General features: G+C 41.5%; 1 protein-coding gene across 1 annotated transcript in view; it reads left to right on the top strand.

The window, feature by feature from the left end:
- Window positions 1–23,957, top strand: part of LOC117355554 (T-cell receptor gamma chain C region C10.5) — a 30,627-nt gene extending 6,670 nt beyond the window's left edge. The window contains exons 2-4 of the mRNA XM_033934269.1: window positions 9,911–10,255; window positions 12,422–12,484; window positions 22,750–23,957. Of these exons, the coding sequence (XP_033790160.1) occupies window positions 9,911–10,255; window positions 12,422–12,484; window positions 22,750–22,907 (566 nt within the window). The 3' untranslated portion in view covers window positions 22,908–23,957. The remainder of the gene's footprint in view (window positions 1–9,910; window positions 10,256–12,421; window positions 12,485–22,749) is intronic.
- Window positions 23,958–25,218: the final 1,261 nt, after the last annotated feature.

Genomic DNA, 25,218 nt, shown 5'->3' with positions numbered 1-25,218 from the left:
AATATAATCATTCCTGTTAATTGGACTTAATAGACAATTACTGGCTTATAATTGGAGTTAACTGGCAAAAATTGCACGATCAATTGCCCTTAATTGCTACTCTTTAAACTGCGTGCGCCTTCAAGGGTTCAGAATCTTTCTAATTCATTGTAAACCACATAGAACTTCACGGTCCTGTGGTATATAAACTGTTGTTATTATTATTATTATTATTATATCTGCAAAGGAGCTTGAATTGGGTGGGTCAGGGCTGTGCCCAGGATTGGCATGTGCAGTTTGTGGAATTCATGCACGTATGCACACATCTGCCATGTTTACACCAGCCTTTGAGCTGGCATAAGGGGGGGGTGCCCAAATGTGCACTCATATATGCAGATTTATTCACTATTATATAATAACAATTACATTTATAATTGTTATATAATTAGTACTGAGCACTTAGGGCTCCCTTTACAAAGGTGCGTTAGGGCCTTAACGCGCGGAATAGCGCACGCTAAAATGCCACGCGTGCTACCTACTACCGCCTCCTCTTGAGCAGGTGGTTTTTCGGGTAGCGCTAAAAACACTAGCGCACATTTGTAAAAGGCGCCCCTAGTTTCTGGGCACCTATGTTTGTGCAGTCTTTACAGAATCTACCCCAGTGATCTCCAACACGTGCCCCCCCCCCCCCCCCCGAAGTCCTCCATTGTGGCCCTCAAACAGTAGGCTGAAATGCTTGTTAAATCCTGTAAATGTGTTAATTCCCATCTTGCCCACTTGATATAGTAATTGCAAGCAATCTCGTAAGCGTGTTATTCAGGTGTCTCGTTTATGGAATTTTCTACTGTTGACAATTCAAAATAGAGTGAGTTTTTAAAATATATTCTTGAAGTTTTGTACAATCAATATTAATATTAATTCTTAATGTTTAATACTAGTCTGAACAATCAGATCAAGGCGGTTTGCAAAATTAGTAGTATATGTTAGCTTGAAATCATTTGGTGGCCCTCAGAACTTTCTTGTATTTGCTCTGTGGCCCTTTGCAGGAAAAAAGGTTGGAGACCAATGACCTACCCCATTAAGGGCTCCTTTTACTAATTTGTGCTAAATATTAGAGCGCAATAACCATGTGCTAAACGCTAACGCATGCGGTTAGCGAGCTAAAACGCATAGAGCACCATAGTAAAACAGGGGGTAAATTCTTAAGTGAACCTTCATTAAAGGAGCTTAAGTCTCCTATCCATGGATTTTCAGTGGCACTATCTAGATAGTGCTACTGAAAATCTAACTGCTGAGGCATTATAAGATAGTGCCAGGGTGGAAGTAGAGCAAAGCAAGGCTGTTCCTCCACAAAAGCTGTCCTAAATGTGGAGGCAGATTTATTGTTGTGTTTCTTGCATTACATTACATTAGTGTTTTCTATCCCGCCAATACCTTTCTGTTCAAGACGGTTTATAAAAAGAGTTGGCCTGGGCATTCCCAGGGAGCTTACAAAGTAGATAGATAGAGTGAGCTTACACGAATTGAAGACTAGCCTGAGCAATGGTTTTGGGGGGAGGATTTTGATAAGCTCATTTGACAAATTTTTTGAAAAGTGGGTGGCGCAGTGGTTGGAGCTACAGCCTCAGCACCCTGGGGTTGTGGGTTCAAACCCCGCGCTGCTCCTTGTGACCCTGGGCAAGTCACTTAATCCTCCATAGCCCCAGGTACGTTAGATAGATTGTGAGCCCACCGGGACAGAGAGGGAAAATGCTTGAGTACCTGATTGTAAAAAACCGCTTAGATAACCTTGATAGGTGGTATATAAAATCCTAATAAACTAAAGTATAGTTTTCAATTTTTTTCCTGAATGTTTTGTAGTTGGTCGTCTTGGTCAGTAGCTTGGAGAGGTGGCAGTCTACTTTTGCTGCTCTGGTGGCTAGTAGTTCGTCATATAGTTTTTTGCTTTGTATGTCTTCTGCTGGGGGATGGGTGAAGAGAGCCTGTGTTCTTGGTCTTGAAGTGTTATTTCTGATAAGGTGTTTAGGGCTCTGAATAGGGTGCAAAGAATTTATATTGTATGCGTGCTTGTATTGTAATGTGATCGTATTTTTTCAATGAGTATATCAATCTTAGAGCTGTGTTTTGCATTGTTTGTAATTGTTTTGAGATATAGGCAGGGCATGACAGGTATAGACTGTTACAGTTGTCCAGGAGATCCAGGATTAGCCCTTGGACCATGAGCCTGAATTGTTCTTTGTTGAAGTATTTTCTGATTTTTCTTAGGTTGTACATGGCTGCGAATGCCTTCTGGACTGTTTTGCTGATTTCAAATTGCATGGTGCAGCCCTTGCCTATTATTATTCCCAGCAGTTTTAGGTTGGGTTGTCGGGGGTATAGGATAGAGTTTAATTCTAGGTTTGTTATGGAGGGTGTTTTGTTTTTTTCTAGAAGTAGGAATTTGGTTTTGCCTTGGTTCAACTTTAGTTTGTGGTCTCTCATCCATTGTGATATTGTTTCTAGTGTTGTATGTATTTTGATTGTTGTGTCATTGATGGATTGGTCGAAAGGCAAGATGATGGTGATATCATCTGCGTAGCTGTATGAGGTTATGTCTAATTTGTCTAAGTATGTGCCGAGTGTGACTATGTAGAGGTTGAAGAGTGTTGGGGATAGTGGCGAGCCTTGATGGACTCTGCAGGGGTTGTTCCAGGTTTCAGATTGTTCTTTATTTGTTTTGACTCTGTATTTCCTTGAGCGGAGGAATCCTTCAAACCAGTTGTAGACTCTGCCTGTGATTCCTATTGCCTGCAGTGTTGTAGTAAGATGTTATGATCTACCAGGTCAAATGCTGCGGTGAGGTCTAGTTGAATGAGCAGCATTTTTTTGCCGTAAATAACAAGGGAAACAACATACTGTAAATTAAAGTTTTCCAGCTGTCCATCTTTAGTCACATTCAGAAAATATTACATTTTCAACAAGACAAACTTATGGAAAAAATGCTATCTCTGTAGATTTTTCATTAATCATCACTGCAACAATCTTCTGTCTGTGGTTTTCTGTTATTTCCCTAGAGCCTCTACCTCCTCAGTGCAGAATATGAGCCTTAATTTGTGCATCTGTTGCCTGGTGACAGTAAGGGGATCGTTTAAAGCAGCTGCATAGCATTTGCACGTCTAAACGGTATACCTGTACACAGATGCTATGCAACATATAGGGCCCAATATTCAAAAAAACCTGTAGCCCTTTCAGGACCAAGGGACATATTTGTCCCATAACTTTAAAATCCTATAAATTTTGATTGGGATAGTCTACAGTTCTAAATTTGATATGTACGGATTCCATATGATACTGCCTTTATGTAAACAAACTGGTTCCGACATTCATTCATTAGCGTCGTTGCCAGATTGACGAGAAGATTCACTTGCCACACTGTCCATAAGCCAGAAGTGTGATTTTTTTAAAAAAAAATAATGATATTTCACAAAAAAAATCAATTTTTTGGCATCTGCAAGCCCTTTTTACCATAAAAATGTCATCAAAACCACAAAAATTGGCCTACGAACCTTATGGTCCTGAAAGGGTTAACCAGGTGGGACAGGGTCCTGCCTAGTTAAACCCCACTGAGCTGTCATCTGCGAATATTTAGCAGCACTTAAGCAGGTAATGGTACCTTAAGCAAACATATACTTGTGGCCCCTGCTAGCAGTGACAACCCCCCTGCCCCATTATTTCACCTCTCCAAGTGCAGAGTCTAACTGTGGGTATAGAAACATAGAAACATAGAAAGATGACGGCAGAAAAGGGCCAAGGCCCATCAAGTCTGCCCACTCTATAGACCCTCCCCTTAATATTATACAATGTTTTACCCTGACCCACTTAGGGATCCCACATGGGCGTCCCATTTATTCTTAAAATCTGGCACGCTGCTGGCCTCGATTACCTGTACTGGAAGTTTGTTCCATTGATCAATCACTCGCTCCGTGAAGAAATACTTCCTGGTGTCGCCGTGAAATTTTCCGCCCTTGAGTTTGAGCGGGTGCCCCCTTGTGGTTGAGGGGCCTCTGAGAAGGAAAATGTTATCTTCCACTTCTATACGTCCGGTGACGTATTTAAACGTCTCAATCATGTCTCCCCTCTCCCTGCGTTCCTCGAGAGTGTAGAGCTGCAAATTGTTTAGTCTTGCTTCGTACGAGAGACCTTTAAGCCCTGAGACCATTCTGGTGGCCATCCTTTGGACCGACTCGACCCTCTGTATGATAGCAGTAATAGTTTCTGAATGATCTTGAGGATTATGCCAGCACATGCTTTCAATGGATAAGCTTAATGGATACAGCCGGAGAGCATAGGTACACGTATACCAACAAACCTGTCCATTGCAGCCCAGATTTCCAAAGGGAAGATTTATTTATTTAACACTGTCCTCTCCGGAGTATTCGTCGTCATTAATATACGATAATTTAATCTCACGTACTCTGTAATTAGTTTATTAAATTTTCTGCTTTCAATAAAACTCATATATCTAGAGTTATCTTTTTTTTTTTTTTACTACGGTCCGCTGAAAAGTGCTGAAGTACCTAATGTGGCCCTCGTGGCAAAAAGTTTGGAGACCCCTGTTCCTGAGGCTTCTCATAATACAGGGTGGAAATATCTGAGCTAGGGCCACTTTTCTTCCCTAGAACTCCCCTCGAATACTTTAGCAAAGTCAGAATACCCTGAGAAGATCCTTGCTCAGGGCTTCTCAGTTCTGTTCTGCCAAAAGGCTTTTAACTTCCTGCTTTCTGCTTCAGCCTCATCCTCCTGGTCAGACAAGCTTACATCTCTATTCTAAAGTAGGCTTTGGTTTGGTGACGGAGTGTTCCTAAGGAAATTCAACCTTATACCACCCAATCCCTTAAAACTGGTGAAGACTGACTGGATGGGGGTGGGGGGAGGTACAACTCATTGACTTGCTGAATGCTAAGAGTAAGCAGGGAATAGCTGATTTTAAAGAAGGAATGGCTGAAAGAGGCTGAGGTAGCTGATTTTAAAGAAGGAGGGAGACTAGTTGCAAAAAAATGTGGGGGGGGGGAGGGAGAGAGAGCCTAGGGGACAACACCGTATGGAGGAGAGCAAGCATGACAGTGGGTGTAGACAGTTTGGGGAGACATAGGCAATGTGAGACTGGTTAATAAAGAGGTGTGGGGAAATAGCAAAACTAGGCAATGATGAAGTGGGAGAAAGGGGGTGGCTGGCTATGTATTTTTGCCAGCAACCTGCAGGTGTGCATTAAGGGCTTGCTTTCCTAGGTTGTCTTCTCCCTTGGCCGTGAATTGGAAACAACAGCAAATCAGGCCCTAGAGGAGCTGTAGTAGTCCTCAAAAGAGATCGCTGATTCCCTCCCAACCCCCCTCCCCCAGCTACCTTTACCCCTCCTCAGCTCCTCAACTTCAGAGGAGATTGGGGGGGAAGGTAGGGTTCAGCTGCTAGCACCTAAGTTTCCTAAATCAAAAGGAAATTGATCACATGTGTGCATGCATCTTATAAAATACATAAGGGAAGTTCTGAAAAATAGAACTCATGGATTACTGAAATAATAATGTACAAGTGTTTTTACAAGTCTGGCTCCCATAAAGATTTATGCAACGAACATAGCAGAAAAGCATACCCCACCCCCCTTTTACAAAACAGCAGTCGTGGCTGACGTGCCACAAACGCTCCGACGCCCATTAAATCCCTATGGGCGTCGGATTGATTCCCACAGCAGCAGCCGCTACTGCAGCTTTGTAAAAGGAGCCCATAATTTGTATCCAGTGCCGTGGGATCTGCCAAGCTAGCGTTTGACAATAAGGCACTGAAGACAGTTTCTTAAATTTCTCTAAACTTTTCCAGATCCGCAGCCTCTTTACCAATCTAATGCCTGATTCCAGACCATTTTCCACAGAGATTTTGAAGAATAGACTAGACGTCAAAGAGATGTATGAACGATGTGATAAACATTGGTGTTGAGAAAACACAAATCATCCTAAGGGACACCTTCTAAAATCTGTGAGGCTGCCTCCTACTTTCTGCAGAAATGGCTGCACTAAATTATCATATTGCTACCTTTGCAAAATGCTGTTGAAGTTTATAGTTACCATAACATGTTCCCTTTGCTACCATGTTCGTGTTGATCTCCATGGGTTTTTTTTAGACTTGTTAAATGTCCTCTAAAGAAGCTCATTATATAATGTAGTAACCTACATTGATCAATATATCTGTGCTGTCCTGTATGTAATTTTAAATACTATGCAATGCTTGTAGGCATGATCCACATAAGCAGTGGAAGGCAGTGAAATGATCCAATTTCAAAAAGCCTCATGGCCCAACAAAATCTTTCATATATCTTTACAATGTTTAAGAATAAATCAGAAAATGTAATTAAAGTAACCAAATAATGCTCATATAAACCCCACCCCCTTTTTTACAAAACCGTAGCGCAGTTTTTAGCATCAGTCGTGGTGGTAACACCTCTGGCGCTGATAGGAATTCCACGAGCGTCAGAGCAGTTACTGCCACGGCCAGCATTAAAAACTGCACTATGTTTTGTAAAAAGAGGGAGGGGGGGAAGTTAGGAGTCTGCCACAGTCCAAAAAAGATCACCACCATTAATCTCCACATGATATAATCTTTGCACTAAGGCAGTGGTCTCAAACTCATGGCCTGGGGGCCACATGCGGCCCGCCAGGTACTATTGTGCGGCCTACAGTTTGTACTAGTGCTGCCCGCTCTATGCAGCATCCTCCGGCTTCCCCTCTGGCCTCTCGTTCTTACCTACAGTTAATTACCGCAGCCTGCAGAAAGGATTGCCGGTGCTCTAGCGATCCTTGCAAGCTGCTGTCGTCCTCAGCAGCACGTTCCCTCTGCTACAATCCTGCCCCTGATGTAAGAGGAGGGGCAGGACCGCAGCAGAAGGAACGTGCTGCGGAGGCTGATGGCAGCCTGCAAGGAACGCCACAGCACCGGCGATCCTCTCTGCAGGCTGTGGTAATTAACTGAAACTAAGACCGGGAGGCCAGGGGGGAAGCTGAAGGACACTGCAAAGAAGGGGGGGGAACATGCAGGCCTTTGGGGGGGAGGAAGATTTATAAACTATAAAGAGTTTTACCTCATGCAAAATTGTAATTTCTTTAATAAGACATTAACTAGTTTTTCTGCAGCCCTCCAAGTACTGGCAAATCTAAAATGTGGCCCTGCAAAGGGTTTGAGTTTGAGACCACTGTACTCCTTTTACTAAAGTGCACTAACAGATTTAGCGCATGCTAATGTGTAGTATGCACTAATGCTAAGAAGCCCATTTTATTCCTATAGGCTTCATAGCATTCAGCACATGCTAATTGTTAGCGTGCAATAACCCCCCTTTTTACAAAACCACACAAGAGGTTTTTTAGCGCCGCCCGGCACTCTGAATGCTCTGCGCTGCTCCAACACTCTTAGGAACTCTATGACGGTCAAAGCAGCGCAGAGCACTCAGCACGTTGGCCAGTGCTAAAAACCTCTTGCGCGGTTATGAAAAAAGGGGGGAGGGGGTAAATCCATTAATTAGTGCTCCTTAGTAAAAGGAACCCTAATATTTGAACTTTTAACATGCTTCAATGTGAGGTTTTCAAATATGTACTTAAGAAAGCCTGTGAACTTTTAGACCGTGGCAGCCTCTTCAATTTGATGTGAGCACTATTTGGTTATTTAAATGATTTATTCATAATCATTGTGGTCTTCTCACACATTTTCCATGTAACCATCTCTCTCCCCTTCAATCTGTTCAAAATTCTCCTGTACGACATATTCTGCCACAGCCGCTATGCTCACATCACCCCTCTCTTCAAGTCACTTTGTTGGCTCCCTATCCATTTCTGCATACAGTTCAAACTCCTCTTATTGACTTACAAGTGCATTCACTCTGCAGCTCCTCAATTTCTCTCCTCTTTTACCCTCCCTATACGCCTCTCCCGGAACTCCATTCATCAGGCAAGTTTCTTATGTGTACCCTTCTCCTCTACTGTCAACTCCAGACTACGTTCCTTCTCTCTTGTTGCACCAATATGCCTGGAACAGACTGTCTGAGTCAGTACATCAAGCTCCGTCCCTGTCAATGTTCAAATCGAGGCTAAAAGCCCATTTTTTCAAGGTTGCTTTTTTTTTTTTTTTTATTAATTTTAAACATATAATATCAAGAATTAATCTTGTACAGAAAAGAAGGAATTAGCTAAGAAATGAATAATACATAATCTATATAAATAAAAAAAGAAAATAGATAAGCTAATCCATCTCAAGTCCACATAATGATTGAAATTCTTGATTACTAGAATAAAGAAAAACAAAGATACAATAAGCTTAGGAAAACTAATCCCCTCTTTTACGAAACTGCGATAGCAGTTTCTAGTGCAGGGAGCTGCGCTGAATGGCCCGCGCTGCTCCAGATGCTCATAGGAACTCAATGAGCATCGGGAGCAGCGTGGGCCATTCAGCCCAGCTCTCCGCACTAGAAACTTCTATCGCAGTTTCGTAAAAGAAGCCCCAAGTTTCAACATATGAACCAGAATCTAATTTCTAAGAGTTTAAAAACTTCAAACCCCTTCGAGACGCTTTAAGGACAGAAATACAGTTGTGTGAAGGTTAAAAAAATATGTATTTCAAAGAAATTAAAATTTATCTACACATTTACAAGGGTATCTTAAATAAAAGGTACCCCCTATAAGCAAAACTTGTCTTTTGTCTTTTGAGTCACACGCAAAACATCTGGGAAAATCTGAGTTTTTAAACCCAAAAATTCTTTGTGTCTGTTTTTGGAAGAACATCTTCATTATCCAAAATTTATCAGGTAGAAGAGCAACTGAAGCTACTAAAGTAGATGGTTTAGCAACTTCTTTATCGGATATCTCTAATATGGTTGAAATATCTAATAAATCTACTTTTGGATTTTGATCACTAACTTGCTAATCTTGTAATTTTTTTCAAGGTTGCTTTGAACTCCTATCCCCCATGCCTGAGAAATTCCCTAACCCCCTACTTGTCCTGTTTGATTAGATTATAAGCTCTACTGAGAAGGGACTGTCTTTTGAATGTTTTAAAGTACAGTACTGTGTACGTCTAGCGGCGCTATAGAAATGATGCATAGTAGCAGTAATATATATGAAAGATTTTGTTGAGCTGGGAGGCTTTTTGATATTTGTAAGTGCAACAATTCAGCTACTCATGTGATCCTGGAAGGTACTTGGAGAAACATTCACCCCCCCCCCCCCCCAGATTCTCTATATGGGGCCCAAATTTGGATACACTGCCAAGATGCATGCGCAAATTAATTGGTTAATGAGCTGTTAACCATCAATAATTGGATGCTAATAATCAATTATTGAGGTTACTTGGCACCCATTAAAATTTGCACATGCCTCTGGCTGTAAACTAGTCTAAAGGCAGGGCGCCTAGCTCTCATAGCATGTATGCCAGAAGGGGGCATAGGCATGTCGGAGCATTCCAAAAAGTTACATGTACAGTTATGGAATACAGTATTTACACCAGGGGTGTCCAACCTGCGGCCCGAGGGCCGCATGCAGCCCAGTGAAGTATTTTGTGCAGCCCTAGTCGAGGGCGATGCAGTGGTTTCCTCTGCTGCCCCCGGGTGTTTACTGTCTTGCCAGCTCCCTCCTCTGTCTTGCTGCAGCATTTGCGTGTTTGTGCGGCCCCAGAAAATTTTTTTTGGCCGATGTGGCCCAGGGAAGCCAAAAGGTTGGACACCCCTGATTTACACCATGTCTGAGCAGGCGTAAGTCTAGCACTCAAAATAAGGGTGCAGGAATCGATGCTAAATGCAGTTCTATAAAGAACGTGTACCCTTTATAGAATCATACTTAGCCAAATTATGAGCGCCATTAATAGAATTCCCTCCGTAATGTGGATTGTTTCTTAACCCGTTTCTTTTCCTCTGCTGAATCAGGTACGAGCACGAAGATCCCGACAGCAAAGATTCTGCCCCCTTCTCCTAAAGAGATTGAGAATTATGGAGAAGGGACGTTTCTATGTAATCTGAAGGGGTTTTACCCAAACATTATTAAGGTGGAATGGGCAGAGGAAGGTCAAAATACTCCGAGACAGCTGAATGCAGTGACTGGCGAGATCAACCCAGATAATGAGGACAAAACTAGTTATTCGGTCAACAGCTGGCTGACTGTGAGGAAGAATGACATAGAAAAAAAGCGTTTTGTATGTCAATACTGGCACGAAAGCATCTCGCAGAACAAGAACTACAGGGAAGAAATCAAAACAAGACAACCTGAGACAGGTGCTCTTATCAATTTTCATATTATCGTGTTTATGTGGGGTGTGGGTGAATACTTATTTATATACTGTACATATAAATATATTTACTAGAGCAATATTCAAAAAGCATTTATTTATTACATTTATATTCTGCTCCTTCAATTTGTTTCTAGCAGATTACAATTAAGCATACATAATTCAATAGTATGTTTAGTATGTTCAGATGATGCACCAGGGAGGGGAAGTCCCACCATTTTGGATTGGTGGGTCTTGGAGCAGGAGAGACTGAGCTTTCCTCCTGTTCCCAACTTCTGGGTTCAGGAAAGCATCCAGTGACATGAGGGAGTGCGCATTCCTACTGCCAATTTTTTTCTCGTGTGTGGGGGCGGGGGTCACAGGAGAGCTATGACCAGTGTGCATTCAGTGAATGTCACTGGGACTTCAGAGGTGATCTGTCCATGTAAGGACAACCAGACTGTGGTACACATTGTCAACATATTTCTACTTATATGTCTACTTGGTGGCTTTGCACACTGTATCTGACTCTGCTAAGCTCACATTAAGTGAAGAGTGAGTGGATGTGGCAGTGGCATGATTATAGCACATTATATTATAGGTACCTAGCATATTATAGGTACCTAGCAATTCCTCTGGCCCATAAAAGATTCTCATTAAAGGGGCTGTGTCTTCAATATCCATTTGTCGATGTAAGTTCCATGGAATAAGGACAATGTTTTATAAAGTGCTACATACCCCTGCTAGCACTATATAAATAATAATAGTAAAACATCAATTTGCTGTGCCCTGTTTACATAGAGAATTAATTTTGAAAATGTTCTGTAACCCTTCTTTTGAAGTATGTTCATTATTTTTTAAAAATCTTTTTATTGCATATCAAATCATACAAACATTGGTAAATGAGTATTTATACAGAGAGAAAATAAGCATCTAAACAAGAGTTGAGATCTGGCTTCTTGTAATTCTAACTGTATTGCATAAAACATACACCCAAAGCTACAAATCCCCCTCCTTCCCCCCTCCCCTCAGAGGAGCTTAATATGTATCTTAGGTAGCCTTAGGTTTCACCTGTAATTTATTCAAAACGACTACTTGCTGTGGGGACAATATTTGTATATAAAAGTTCCAAATTGCTAAAAAAAAAAAAAAAGCTAATGCAGGAGTGGGCAACCTTTTGTTGGCCTGAGGGTAACACTGGGAGGAGCCCTGTGTGAGGGGTGCGGGCAGTGATGTTCTGAGATCGGAGAGCTTGGATTTTTAAATTTACTAATGTGGGTTCTGTAAGGTTCTGGCATTTAGATACGGGTATGTTCTTTGGTGATAGGTGGGGGAGGGGGTGGGGGGGCTTCTTCGGGGCTCATCAGAGTCCAGGGCCTCGGAGTTCCTTTCCGTTTCCTCTGGCCTTGCTAGCCCTCCGTAGAATACAGGAGGGGTATAGTGACTGTTCTTTTACCCTGTATATGCTTGTTATATTGTTGTATATGATGCATCTTTGTTTGCACTGTGCACCATTTGTGTGCCTTCGCATTGTTTTGCGGTTGTTTGCATCAATTAAAATTTGAACCTAAATTTACTAATGTGGGTTACTTCACATTACAGCAATGCATCTTAAATTGCATTACATGTGGTTAACACAGTGGTTCTTAACCCAGTCCTCTGGGCACATGAAGCAACTAGGGTTTGAGGATATATATAATGAATAAGCAGGAGATAAGATTTGCATGCACGACCTTCTTTGTATGCAAATAAGGGTCACGCATAGTCCTTGTGGTATCCTGAAAACCCGATTGTCTGACTGTACTTTGAGGACTGGGATGAAAATCACTGGGTTAACATGTTAAGGACCACCAGGCCAATCGGGTTTTCAGGCTAACCCTAATGAATATGCATGGAGCAGATTTGCATGCCTGCCACTTCCATTATATGCAAATCTCTCTCATGCATATTCATTAGGGCTAGCCTGAAAACCCAAATGGCGTGGTGGTCCTCCAGGACAGGGTTGGGAACCACTGTGTTAAGACATGTTAGTAAATCTAGACATTAGAATCAGTGGACTGAAATTCACAATGAGTGAACCAGAAAAAATGGTGAACTGGTTTTAGCCAGCAAGGCATACATTTCTCACACCTGGTTTAAAGTGTAATTATCCACACATCTATTATTTTTCCAGCTGCGGATGTCGAGATAGAAGTCTGCCCAGATGATTTTGACAACAGTACTGATGTATCTAAGGGTAAATATTCTATCTGCATTTCTCATAGCTTTTTTTTATGTATACAGTATAATCTCGTTATAACGGTCTTCAAGGGACCTGGAAAAACGGTCCGTTATATCCAGAGTCCGTTATATCCAGAGTTGCATTTTTTTTAAAACTTTATTTAGGGCAACTTGAAACAACGTAAATCGATGAACAACAGTCACTGCACAACCATAACAGCAACATCAAGAACAAAACTCAGCAAAACATTGGTATGGCACGAAATGATTGCAAACCAGAACACTGTACTGGAAAGAAAAATACTCTGTCATTTTTTTTCTGGGCTGCATCTTGATACTATATCACTGGCATGCCACGTGCCTTGTAGGCGGAGCCTGCATGTCTGTTATAGCCGAATAAAACTACAGCTAAAAGTGACTCTGGGGACCAAAATAATTGTCCGTTATATGCGAGTCCACTATATCCGATGTTAATAATGGCGCTCAGCCGGAACCAGTGGACCTTGTCCACTAAAGGCGAGGTTCTGTTATAACGAGATTATACTGTATAATCTTTTAGTCTACGCAATTGTTTGTCTCAAGCAAATGTGTTGACCTTTCCTACCACTGCTTGAATGATTGACACAATAACATATATTTAATTAAATAATTAAAATGACTAGCAAGGGGAAAATAAAATAAAAAATCTTAGAGGTAAACATATTTATCTATGCATGGGTAAAAGAGGTAGGGGAAATAAAGTTACAGTTGGTGATTCCCTTTTCTGGGATATGCAGAGGAAAAAATGTGTTTGTACTTTTTTCTTCCATTATTTTAGGATTGTTTTTCAGGTCATTTCACACATTAATGTTAATAAGTGTTTTGCAATGCATGCTAGAACATTTAAGCAGGTGCAAATTGACTTTATATGCATTAATATGCAGGTTAATTACATTGTTTTACACACACACATTTTGTTAAGGCATGTTACCAAACCAAATGTATGCTAGAGATTGCACATCCTAGCTTCTGGTATGTATTTTGAACCTGCTTCCACACGGATGCAAAATACATAGATGCAAATGAATATGTTGAATAGCTCATGCTCTATAACTGGCTCTTGAGGAACTCCACTCTGACTCTTTCCATTTAGAAAACTTTTGTCTAACTCTGTTTCCTGTCCTTAAGCCAGTCTACAAACCACAAAAGTGCTTGATCTCCAATTCCATTACTCTTTAATTTCCTAAGGAGTCTCTCCTGGGATATTTTGTCGAAAGCCTTCTGAAAATCCAAATATATGGGTGGTGTTGTCTGGTGGGCGTGCTTTCTCTCTCCAGTTGGTATTGGGGGGGGGGGGGGGGAAGTCCTGTTTTATGGGGAAATGAAAATGGTGGAGCCGACATGAGAGACTGACTGTTTTTGTTTCTTGGACAGTTCTGCAGTGTCATGTTGTATATTCTTTTATTGATGCGGCTTGTTATTCTCTTTCCCTGATTGCCATTGTTTGCTTATTTTTCTTCTGTGGTCTGTTTGTTTCTCTTGTTGACTTACTAATAATAAAAATGATTTAAAAAAATAAATAATAAAATAATATACCAACCAGCTCATCATTTTCCACTTGTTTATACCTTTTCAAATAATCTAATAAATTGGTAAGCCAAGACTTGCCTTTGCTGAGCCCATGTTGACTCATTCCTGCTAAAAAGTACCTACCTAGTCAATAATTTTGATTTTTTTTAAAATATAGGGCTCCTTTTACAAAGCCCCGCTAGCGGTTTAACGCGCGTAATAGCACGCGCTAAACCATCGGCCACACTAGCCGCTTCCGTCTCCTCTTGAGTAGGCGGTAGTTTTTCAGCCAGCGCGGGGGTCACCGCATGATGAAAAGTCACGCGCGTTATACCCGCTAGTACGGCTTTGTAAAAGGAGCCCATAGTTTCAACCATTTTGCCCAGCACTGATGTTAGTATCATCGGTCAATAATTTCTCAGATCACTCTTAATGCTTTAAAAAAAAACCAAACCAATTTGTATTATTAGTACACTGGCCACTCTTCCGAATGAGCTTGCCCTTGTTTAGCCCTACTGCCTGCTTTTCTTAGAAACAGGCTTGGATAATAATAATAATAACAACAGTTTATATACCGCAGGACCCTGAAGTTCTGTGAGGTTTACAATGATTAAAGATGCTACAAATTGAGTAGAACGAACAAAGTTAGAAGTTAGTGACTAACAGTTCTAGAGATCAGTTGTTGTGGGAAAGGTTGTGCAGATCAGCTACCTAAGTACTTCAGGAACAGATATGTTTTGAGGTGTCTCCTAAATTCCCCATAGTTATCAGCATGCATAAGCAATTGTTCTAGATCTTTGCCCCATAATGCTGCTTGATAAGAGAAAAGATTTTGATGATGTCTTTAAAATTTACATCCTCTAACCGGTGGAGAAACAAACGTCAAGTGTGAGCTTCTCTTGAGTCTATTGGTTGAGAAAGAGAAGAGGTCAGTTATATATTTAGGGGCTAAACCGGATAGTACCTTGAAGCAGAAACATCCGAACTTAAACTTTGCACGTGCTTCCATTGGCAACCAGTGCAGGAGTCGGTAGGAAGGAGTTACATGATCGGACTTCTTAAACCCGAAAATCAGCCTGACCACCGCATTTTGCACCAGTTGTAATCGCTGCATATTCTTCTGGGAAACTGCCAGATGGGCGATATTACAGTAATCAAGTTGGCTCAGTATAAGGGATTGTACCAAAATTCTGAATGATGAAGCATCAAAATATGCTCCAATGGATCGAAGCTTCCAGAGAGTTTAAAAAAACAAACAAAACCTTTCTAACCAAAGAGTCCACCTGGTCTTTCATTGTTAGGCCCTGGTCCAGTATTACCCCCCAAGACCTTCACAGTAGATTGAATAGGGTAACTAAGTTTATTGATGTATAGTGATGCTTTAGTGTCAAGTGGGTGTGGTGAGGCTATAAAGAATTTTGTTTTCTCTGAGTTAAGCTTCAGCCTAAATTCAGTCATCCATTGTTCCATCAAGTTTAGTACTTCTGTTGCCTTAGGAGTAACTTCAGAGAGAGAGGTCCAGCGAATGGGATAATGATCGTAAAGTCATCTGCGTAACTAAATAATTTTATCCCTAGCTGGGTCAATTGTGCACCTAATGATGACATGTAAACATTGAAAAGTAAAGGGGATGAACCCTGCGGAATGCCAGATGGATTACTCCAGGTATCGGATAGATTGTAATTGTAACATACTTGATAGGTGCGGGACATAAGGAAACCTCAGAACCAGTCTAGCACCTCTCCTCTGATACCAATTGCATCTAAGCATTGTAACAATTTCCCATGGTCCACTAAGTCAAAGGCAGAACTCATGTCAAATTGCATAAACCGTTCCTGAAAAAAAATGGATCCAGTTGATAACTCTATCAGGGATCTGAAATATAAAGTGTATATCTTCTAATATTCATACATTTGCTGTTGACACACAATGTGTACTCCCATGGTGGTGTGTGGCTAAATTGTGAGCTTTGCTCATCCTGGAAAAGTCTGGGAAGGTTAAGCATAGCAGCCATGGTTCTTTTGAATACTCGACTTCTTAATGCTTACAACCTCACACTGAGGATACACTTCATCTATTATAATATTTCAGTTGATATTTTGAGATTTCTGTAGTGTCCCCTCCCCATTTATATAGGCACGTACTGCTTTGTGTGAGTCTTTTAAGTGTCTGTTGGCTTTTGCTTCAGAGTCACAAGAAACAGTCTGGGATCAAACTTGCAACCTAATAAAACTGTTCTTTTTTTGTGGCCAACAGATTTATATTTTCACAGAGGTATCCAGGTAGACACAGTGGCAGAGGCAGCAATTCCATAGGCTCTGGTTATAGGAGCTACTTTTTTTTCTTACATTTCCTTGCAAATATCTGGTTACCTATGGGGATATTAAATTTGTATTTGTTGATCCTTCCCAATTAGAAATGTTTTTGTTCTTCAAGGGGAAAGTACTTAATTTAGTTTTCTTTCATGTTTGAGAATTGGAAGAAGCTGACTTTTTTATTTATTATTTTTCCTGCCCATTGGGTCCATATTTATATTCGTGAAAAGTTTTTTGTTCTTCAGATGTTAGCATAGTTGACTCCCTAGATGTGGACTAAATGAAAAGTATGTTTTTTGTCTTTTCTTTATTCACTTCTTGTATATTCTGATATTTTTCTATGTGTCTTATGTATTGAATATATTGCAAAATAATAATGATTGTGAGACACTGCTCTAGCACCTCTTTTTTAACTCTACCCCCCCCTTATACAAAACCGCGCAAGAGGTTTTTAGTGCTGGCTGGCGCGCTGAATGCACTACACTGCTCCGACAGTCATAGAGTTCCTATGAGCATCCGAGCAGTGCAGAGCATTCAGCGTACCAGCCAATGCTAAAAACCTCTTGTGCGGTTTTGTAAAAGGGGGGGGGGGTTAAAGTTGCACACAGTACTTATGGGATTTTATACTATCTCAGGTTAAAAGTTGAAATTTCATAATGAGGTAAAGTACTTTTAATTTGTGTCTTGTGGAGAATCGAGAAAAAAAACACAAAACTACCCGCATTGCTCTTTGAGAATTAGCAGGTGCAAAATACATACATTTCAGCAGCAATTCTGTAACTGGGCACTATAACTTAGGTGCCCAGATGGGTTGTGAGCTTACTCTATAAAAACACTTGTACACGTTAAGTATTCTTATAGAATACTTGCATAAGTCAGCAACAGTGCTCCTAAGTATAGGTGTCTGCACTTAAGCCATGTGAATAGCAGGTGTAAATGATTGTGTATAAATATACTTACACACACAATTTATAGTATTCTATAAGTTAAGCAAGTAAATGTTGGCCCCCACCTATGCCCTGTCCGTGCTCCATCCCCCCATGAATACCTCCTTGTATGAATGTGTTAGGTAGAACAGTGCTTCCTACCACATAATGCACATAGCCTAAGGGGTATCTGGCGTCCAGCACTCAACCACCACCTTCCTCTATCTGCTATCTACCTCTTTGTTCACCTGCTGCTTCACCAACTCCATGGCTGCAAAGAAACAAAAACCAGGCACAGGGTCATATCCCTGTGCATGCCGCTGTCAGCTTCCTTACACAGGAAGTTATGATGTTTTATAAGAGATGAATGATGGACACGAAGAGAGAACTATCAAATGGGCAGGAGACCCTGGCAAGACAGTCAAGAGAAGACAGAGGGACAAAGAAACCAGTTACTAGGACCAGCATAATAGGAAAAAATAAAATGACCAGACAACAAAAGTAGAAAAAGTAATTTCATTTTCTATTTTGTGATTAGAATAGGCCAATTTTTCAAATGTACATCTGTCCATTTTCAAAATCTCTGATGAATGGAGCTCAGGGGTACTTGGTTACAATGTGTTCAACTGAGGGGGTACTTGGCTTGAAGAAGCTGGGAATCACTGCTTTAGAATACCACTCAACATGCCAGCAAACACACACACCTAACTAACAGTCACGCGTGTAAAGACCAGAATTCTGTACCTCACACATGCAATTGGTGCCTAATTTTGTACAGGCACCAAAGGGGTCAAAATAGCACAAGTAAGCATTTTAAAATGAATGTGCATTCACTGTTCCCTCCCTCCATCCTAAATAGGCCCACAGGAAAGCTTTTTCCAAGGCTAAAAGTGAGCACAACATGGAAGTCTTGCAATTAGCTCATTTTACCAGACTAAATGTCTTTAAAAAAATGCCCTCCCTGAGGTCAATTCTGGCTCAATAATACCTGCATATGCTCTATATAGATACAATGAATGTTTTTAATATCATCATTGAAGATTAAGGCCCAAATTCTGTAACCAGCGCCTAAAGTTAGGCACCTATTTTGGAGGCTCCTATCTAAATTGAATAACAAGCTCAATTAAGCTTTTTAATCAGCACTGATTGAAACATAGGCGCCTATCAAGAAAGTGCGATTCTGTAACAAGGCACCTCTATAAATTTAGGCGGCCTTCAAAAAAATAGGCGCCATGCATGTTAGGCATGGGCGTGGCTACATGTTAGGCGCCTTGTTGCAGAATCATTGCTCTTAAGCGTGCTTATGCGCTCAGCTAGGCGCCTAACTTTTAGTTGTGCCTAGAGCTGGCCTATTTCTTGGGCGCCTCCAAAATAGGTTCCTCTCAGCGTGGTTCATTAAACAGCACCCAATTGTGCTTGAATCGCGCTGAACAGTGCCTAATTAGGCGTCTAATTTTTGGGCGCTTCTTGTAGAATTTGCCCTTAAGTATTCCTTTGCTCCACTTTTGGTGTTTATCTATTGATTACAGTTTGTGGAGTTTTATTTATCATTTTTGTTCAGTAATACCTGCTACATCAGGGGTCTCAAAGTCTCTCCTTGAGGGCCGCAATCCAGTCGGGTTTTCAGGATTTCCCCAATGAATATGCATGAGATCTATGCGCAGGCACTGCTTTCAATGCATATTCATTGGGGAAATGCTGAAAACCCGACTGGATTGCGGCCCTCAAGGAGGGACTTTGAGATCCCTGTGCTACATGGTCTCAGGATAAGTGAATTGGCTGGGAAGTAATTCTTGCCTGGTACTACTTTGCACACACAAACACATATATACACACACAGACAAATAAAACCAAACCACATACCTTTCCTTTAATATGATGTGGCTGAGCCACTTTTCTCTGAAAATTCAGATGTAATTTATTTCTTGATGTAAAATAGCCGTTTTGCATGGCAGAGCAGTAAAATTCTGCGCTTTGATACAGTTCTCGGAACTTTCAAGCTCCCTGAAGTTGATTTGCAGCATCTCTCATTATGTGACTCCCGTTCTCACTTCAGCGTAAGTAAATGGGGAGTTTTTCAGGCACACTGTTTGAGGCAGCAGTCTATAGAAATACAACAGGATGAGCCATGATGATGCCTTTTAATCAGCTAGAACAGGGGTGGACAACTCCAGTCCTCAAGGGCCGTTATCCAGATGGAGCAAAAAATCAATCCACTCAGGATTTTGTAGACTTTAATCATATCTCCCCAATTAATATGCATTGAAAGCAGTGCAGGCAAATAGATCTCATGCATATTCATTGGGGAAATCCTGAAAACCCGACTGGATTCTGGCCCTCGAGGACCGGAGTTGCCCACCCCTGAGCTAGAAGGTGCTCTTTTTTAAAAAAAATTATTATTATTTTTTGCAAAAATTAAGGTATCCTGTATTACTATAGCTATATACAAGCGTGGCGTTTAGCTATCATTTACCTATCGGTGTCGCATTGTTTTGAATATAACAGATATTTTTCCTTAGTTGGTCTAAAATTGCAACATCGCCAACTTTCAATTCTCGTTGGTTGTATTGACCACACAACCCTTAAAGACAGGGATCTCAAAGTCCCTCCTTGAGGGCCGCAATCCAGTTGGGTTTTCAGAATTTCCCCAATGAATATGCATTGGAAGCAGTGCATACACATAGATCTCATGCATATTCATTGGGGAAATCTTGAAAACCCGACTGGATTGCGGCCCTCAAGGAGGGACTTTGAGACCCCCTGCTTAAAGAAGACTCTGTATAGCCCAGGGGTAGGGAACTCCGGTCCTCGAAAGCTGTATTCCAGTCGGGTTTTCAGGATTTCCCCAATGAATATGCATGAGATCTATTGCATGCACTGCTTTCAATGCATATTAATTGGGGAGATATGATTAAAGTCTACAAAATCCTGAGTGGATTGATTTTTTGCTCCGTCAAAAATTACAAAGACTAGGGGACACTCAATGAAGTTACACGGAAATACTTTTAAAACCAATAGGAGGAAATTTTTTTCCACTCAGAGAATAGTTAAGCTTTGGAACGCGTTGCCAGTGGATGTGGTAAGAGTGGATAGCATTGCTGGTTTTAAGAAAGGTTTGGAGAAGTTCCTGGAGGAAAAGTTCATAGTCTGCTATTGAGAAAGACACGGGGGAAGCCACTGCTTGCCCTGGACCGGTAGCATGAAATATTGCTACAACTTGGGTTTTGGCCAGGTACTAGTGACCTGAATTGGCCACCGTGAGAACGGGCTACTGGGCTTGATGGACCATTGGTCTGACCCAGTATGGCTATTCTTATATTCTTAAGAGAATACAAAAAAGGATAGAATAATAGGAAGGGGAAGGTCTCGTTCTGGCTGCCTTATCAATTCAGAAAAAAAAAAAAAAGCCTAAGAAAGAAGGCAGCATCAGTGTTCAAAGGCAGTGTTTTTCAACCTTTTTTGGGCAAAGGCACACTTGTTTCATGAAAAAAATCACGAGGCACACCACCATTAGAAAATGTTAAAAAATTTAACTCTGTGCCTATATTGACTATATATAAAGTAATTCTCTTGAATAGGAATCAAATAAACACAAAGTATTTTATAATGCACTCAAGTGGCTAAAGAGCCGCAGTTTGCCGGCCTAGGGACAACACTGGAGGGTGGCCAGCTGTGCACCCCCTTGGGACGTAAACCTGGGGTGGGGCAGACCGCCCCCCCCCCACCCTGGTATGCCACTATCTGTACCTCACTCCCTCCCTATGACCAAAAATTCTCCTTTCTTCTATTCCCCGTGTACACAACCATCTCTTTCCCTCCCTTCCTCTCTCCAAAGTTCATGCCTTCTGTGTCCAAACATTCATTCCCTCCCCCACCTCAGCATCTCTTTCCCTCCCTTCCTCTCTCCCAAGTCCATTTCTTCTGTGTCCAAAAACGCATTCCCTCCCCCACCTCAGCATCTCTTTCCCTCCCTTCCTCTCTCCCAAGTCCATTTCTTCTGTGTCCAAAAACGCATTCCCTCCCCCACCTCAGCATCTCTTTCCCTCCCTTCCTCTCTCCCAAGTCCATTTCTTCTGTGTCCAAAAACGCATTCCCTCCCCCACCTCAGCATCTCTTTCCCTCCCTTCCTCTCTCCCAAGTCCATTTCTTCTGTGTCCAAAAACGCATTCCCTCCCCCACCTCAGCATCTCTTTCCCTCCCTTCCTCTCTCCCAAGTCCATGCCTTCTGTGTCCAAAAACGCATTCCCTCCCCCACCTCAGCATCTCTTTCCCTCCCTTCCTCTCTCCCAAGTTCATGCCTTGTGTCCAAAACGCACTCCCTCCCCCCTTTTGTGTTCCGTGTTTGCCTACCAGCCCATCTTTGCAACTTTCTCAGCAAAACGAAGCTCAAGCCGCGAGGCTTGTCTTCTGCTTCCTGTCTGCCCTGCCGCACACAAATAGCCGAACGGAAGTATTCTCCGACGTCAGCGCTGACGTCGGAGGGCAGGCTTTGCTTAAGCCCTCCCTCCAACGTCAGCGCTGACATCGGGGAACGCTTGCGATCGGCTATATGTTAGCTGCAGGGCAGGCAGGAACAGAAGACGAGCCTCGCGGCTCGAGATGTGTTGAACTCCGCGGGTCCCCCGTCCAGCTCTCTCCTGTCCACGTGGGGCGGACCGCCCCTCTCCCTAGACTGGTGGTACTGCCCTGATGGCGGCCCTGACCGTACGGCACACCAGGCAACATCTCGCGGCACACTAGTGTGCCGCGGAACAGCGGTTGAAAAACACTGTTCAAAGGCATCTCTATACAAGAAACTTTTTAGTGCTCCTTTAAATTTGTCCAAGCTAAGAGTGAAGAGTCTGGGTTCCCCAAGTGGCCAGTTTATTATTGCAACTTCCTATTTGCATACTTTTCTCTCTTTTCAAAGACATCAACAGTGCTCATGGGCACTTAAGCCATGTCACATAGCAGGTGTAAATGATTGTGCATAAATATGATACTTACACACATCTAAGCTTAGACAAATTTAAAGGAGCAGCTTGTGTTGTCTCTTAATGTATCAATACCATCATGTTGCTGTAGATTTTTAGGATTTATAACACAGTAAAGACCACATGACCCATTCAGTATGCTTGGTTATCTTTCTCTCTGTTTTTCCTTGACTACTTTAGATAAATTCTATTTAACAGATTCCCAAGCATAAACCAATGCTCAGCCATTCAACCCTGCAGCTATCAGCAGTGTTGGCTTGTATTGTCCCATATTAGGTCTTCTAAAGATCCATATGGGTGAGGAAACATTCAAATCCCCCCTCCCTAATTTCTTATATCTATCATCCCCACCTGCTCCTACCACTATTGTGTGTCAGTCAGAAACCAAAAGTATACAAAAATTAAGAGGAAAATAATTTTACATCATTTGTTAAATATTCAGTGCATCAAATGTCAAAAATGTCTGTAGGTATGCATGACCTCTGTATTAATTTTTTTTTTTCATGCTTTTTCTTCCAGAAACAGGTGTGATGGTACCGAATTTCAGCCATAAAGCAGCATACATTACTTACATTCTCCTGCTCCTGAAAAGCACCTTGTACACTTCCACCCTCCTCTTCTTTATGTATAAAATGAAGGCTGCACCAGCATCCCAGGACAAGACCCTGGCATCGTAAATATTCTCTGAGGAATTCAGTTTGAAGCCGACCTGCGGAACATTACTTGCTTGTCCACAAAAGCGCCACTTTAATCCATTTAAATAACATTGCCGCAATAAGCATAGACATTTTGTGGGGGGGGGGTTCTTTTTTTAATTTAATAAGTATAGTAGACTCTCAGTTAACCAGCACCCATGGGGATTGATAGATGCCGGATAAATGTAGTTTCTGCTTACTTGAAAGCTACTATTAAAAAAAAGCTAACTAATACTATACCCCATACTATGCCATACCATAATCTATTCCAGACAAACTACTAGACATGTGTTGGCAAAGCGTGAGCTTACTCAAGTGTGGCGTGTCAAGTTTACACTCAAATTTCCACCAGAAATTGATTTTATTTTCATTTTTATTTAAAGTATTACAGTATTTTCTTGATTATTATTATTTTTTTTACTGGTTGCTTGAGTTCTAGTTAATAGAAAGTCTACTTTATATAGCTTTACCACTTGGATTTAAATGTATCTTTTCTAAATAGCAAGATCATACAGTATATCCTATAGCACTGATAACCTGTGCTTAATGCTTCTTTGCTTTCAGTGTTCTGGACGTTTCTAATTGCTGTATGATGTGATGAAACAGGACTGTAAAAACGTAGCTTTATACAATTGAGATAGAGCAGCATGCTCTTTGGATGGGTATTAACAAAATGAAGGACTCTAGTGGGTGTGGGTTTAACAAGTGTGTAATAAAAAAAACCGGTTGTGTTAAAAAGGGGTTTCACCTTATGGCCTCACGTTTTGCACCGTCAACCCCTCCCCTGAATTTTACCTGCAGAGGGAGGGTGAGAAATGGTGGCGGGTGTTATTTGAAGGGCTGGGAATAACGAGCAAAAAATACACAAATACCGCTCCCTTAAATATGAAGCAAACAGTAGGATCGCGCCTTGTTTATAGGAAATGGAGCAACAGTCCAGTACTGTAATTTGTCAAAAATGATTTCTCAATGCATTGTAAAACGTATGAAAAACTTTAATAAAATGTTGAACTAATTAACAAATTAATTTTTCCCTTTTGTTCATACTCGTCCAGAGTGGGGTGGGAGGGAATATTTTATGATTTATTTTGCTTAGGAATAATTGTTGGGTGTAAGGGAGGGGGGATATTTGATGTGAGTTAGAATTTGATAATATATTAAGTGATGTTAAAGTATGAAATGATTGTATTTTATGTTACACTTATTGTGAGTTTTAAAAATGAATAAAGATTAATAAAAAAAAAATAAAAATGTTGAACTAAAAAAAAGAAAAGTAAAGGTCCCTTCTACCAGCAGTTAAAAAGCGCCTGTGTTGGCCCTAAACACGCAGTTAAACCAGTACAGATAGCGATCAGGGAACCAGCAGCTGAGGCCAGTGGCATCCGCATTTAGCTATTTCTCTGCAGGCTGCCTCGTTCGTCACTGCACGCAGTGAAAAGGGGCTTTTTGGCGGTTAATAAAGGAGCGCATTGTTTTTCGAACGTGTAGTGAGAAGAGAGAAGTTCTTTCATTCTTTCCGAGCTCTTCAGCTCTCTCCCGCCTCTTCACGCTGGGGACGTCACGAGAGAGAGAGACCGCAGCGCTCTCCCAGCCAACTGTTCCCTCCTGCAGGCCGCTCAGCAGCCAAACCCGCAGACCACGGCGAGAAAATAGCGAGGGGCGAGAGAGAGAGAAAAAAAGAATAATAATAGTAATAAAGGCCTGCAGCAGCTAAACATCAGGGATACCTGGCACATTGAAATGAAATCTTGTGTGTGGGGGGAGGGGGGATTTTTGAGGCGAGATACTCCTTGTATTTAACCCTTTAATCCTCCTCTCTCGAGCCAAAGGCAGCGGTATTTCAAATGAAAAATTGCAGAACCTTGCAAAGATGTCGTGCGGGTCCCATTTCCCCTTTTTCGGTGGGGTGGCATCTATACAGGCCATAATCATCAGCCAGATTAGGCCGTGGTCTGCTAAATGAAAGCATTTCTGACTTGCAAAGGGGAAATAACAGCTTGGTAAATGACTTTTGGAAATTGTTCTGTGTGTATATATATATATATATAGAAACATACCGTAGTTTAATATTTAAATCATGATGTTCAATGTATATTTTTTAGAAGCCGTTTCTGGAAGGGGTGAACATGGAGGTTTAATTATCAGATTTTCTGATGGGGAGAGCAATGGACACCTGAAATTTAAGTTGAAGGAGAAGCAAAGTTGAGCGTATCTAGTGCCCTTGCTCCCTTACTACTTTTGAATATTTGATGCCCACCATATGAAAATTCTCTATAGTTTTTCGTTGGTTCCC

The sequence above is a fragment of the Geotrypetes seraphini genome, chromosome 2, assembly GCF_902459505.1.
Source record: "Geotrypetes seraphini chromosome 2, aGeoSer1.1, whole genome shotgun sequence".
In the NCBI taxonomy this organism is placed as follows: domain Eukaryota; kingdom Metazoa; phylum Chordata; class Amphibia; order Gymnophiona; family Dermophiidae; genus Geotrypetes; species Geotrypetes seraphini.
The sequence above is the reverse complement of the archived record's forward strand: the minus strand, read 5'-3'. Positions and strand labels throughout refer to the sequence as shown.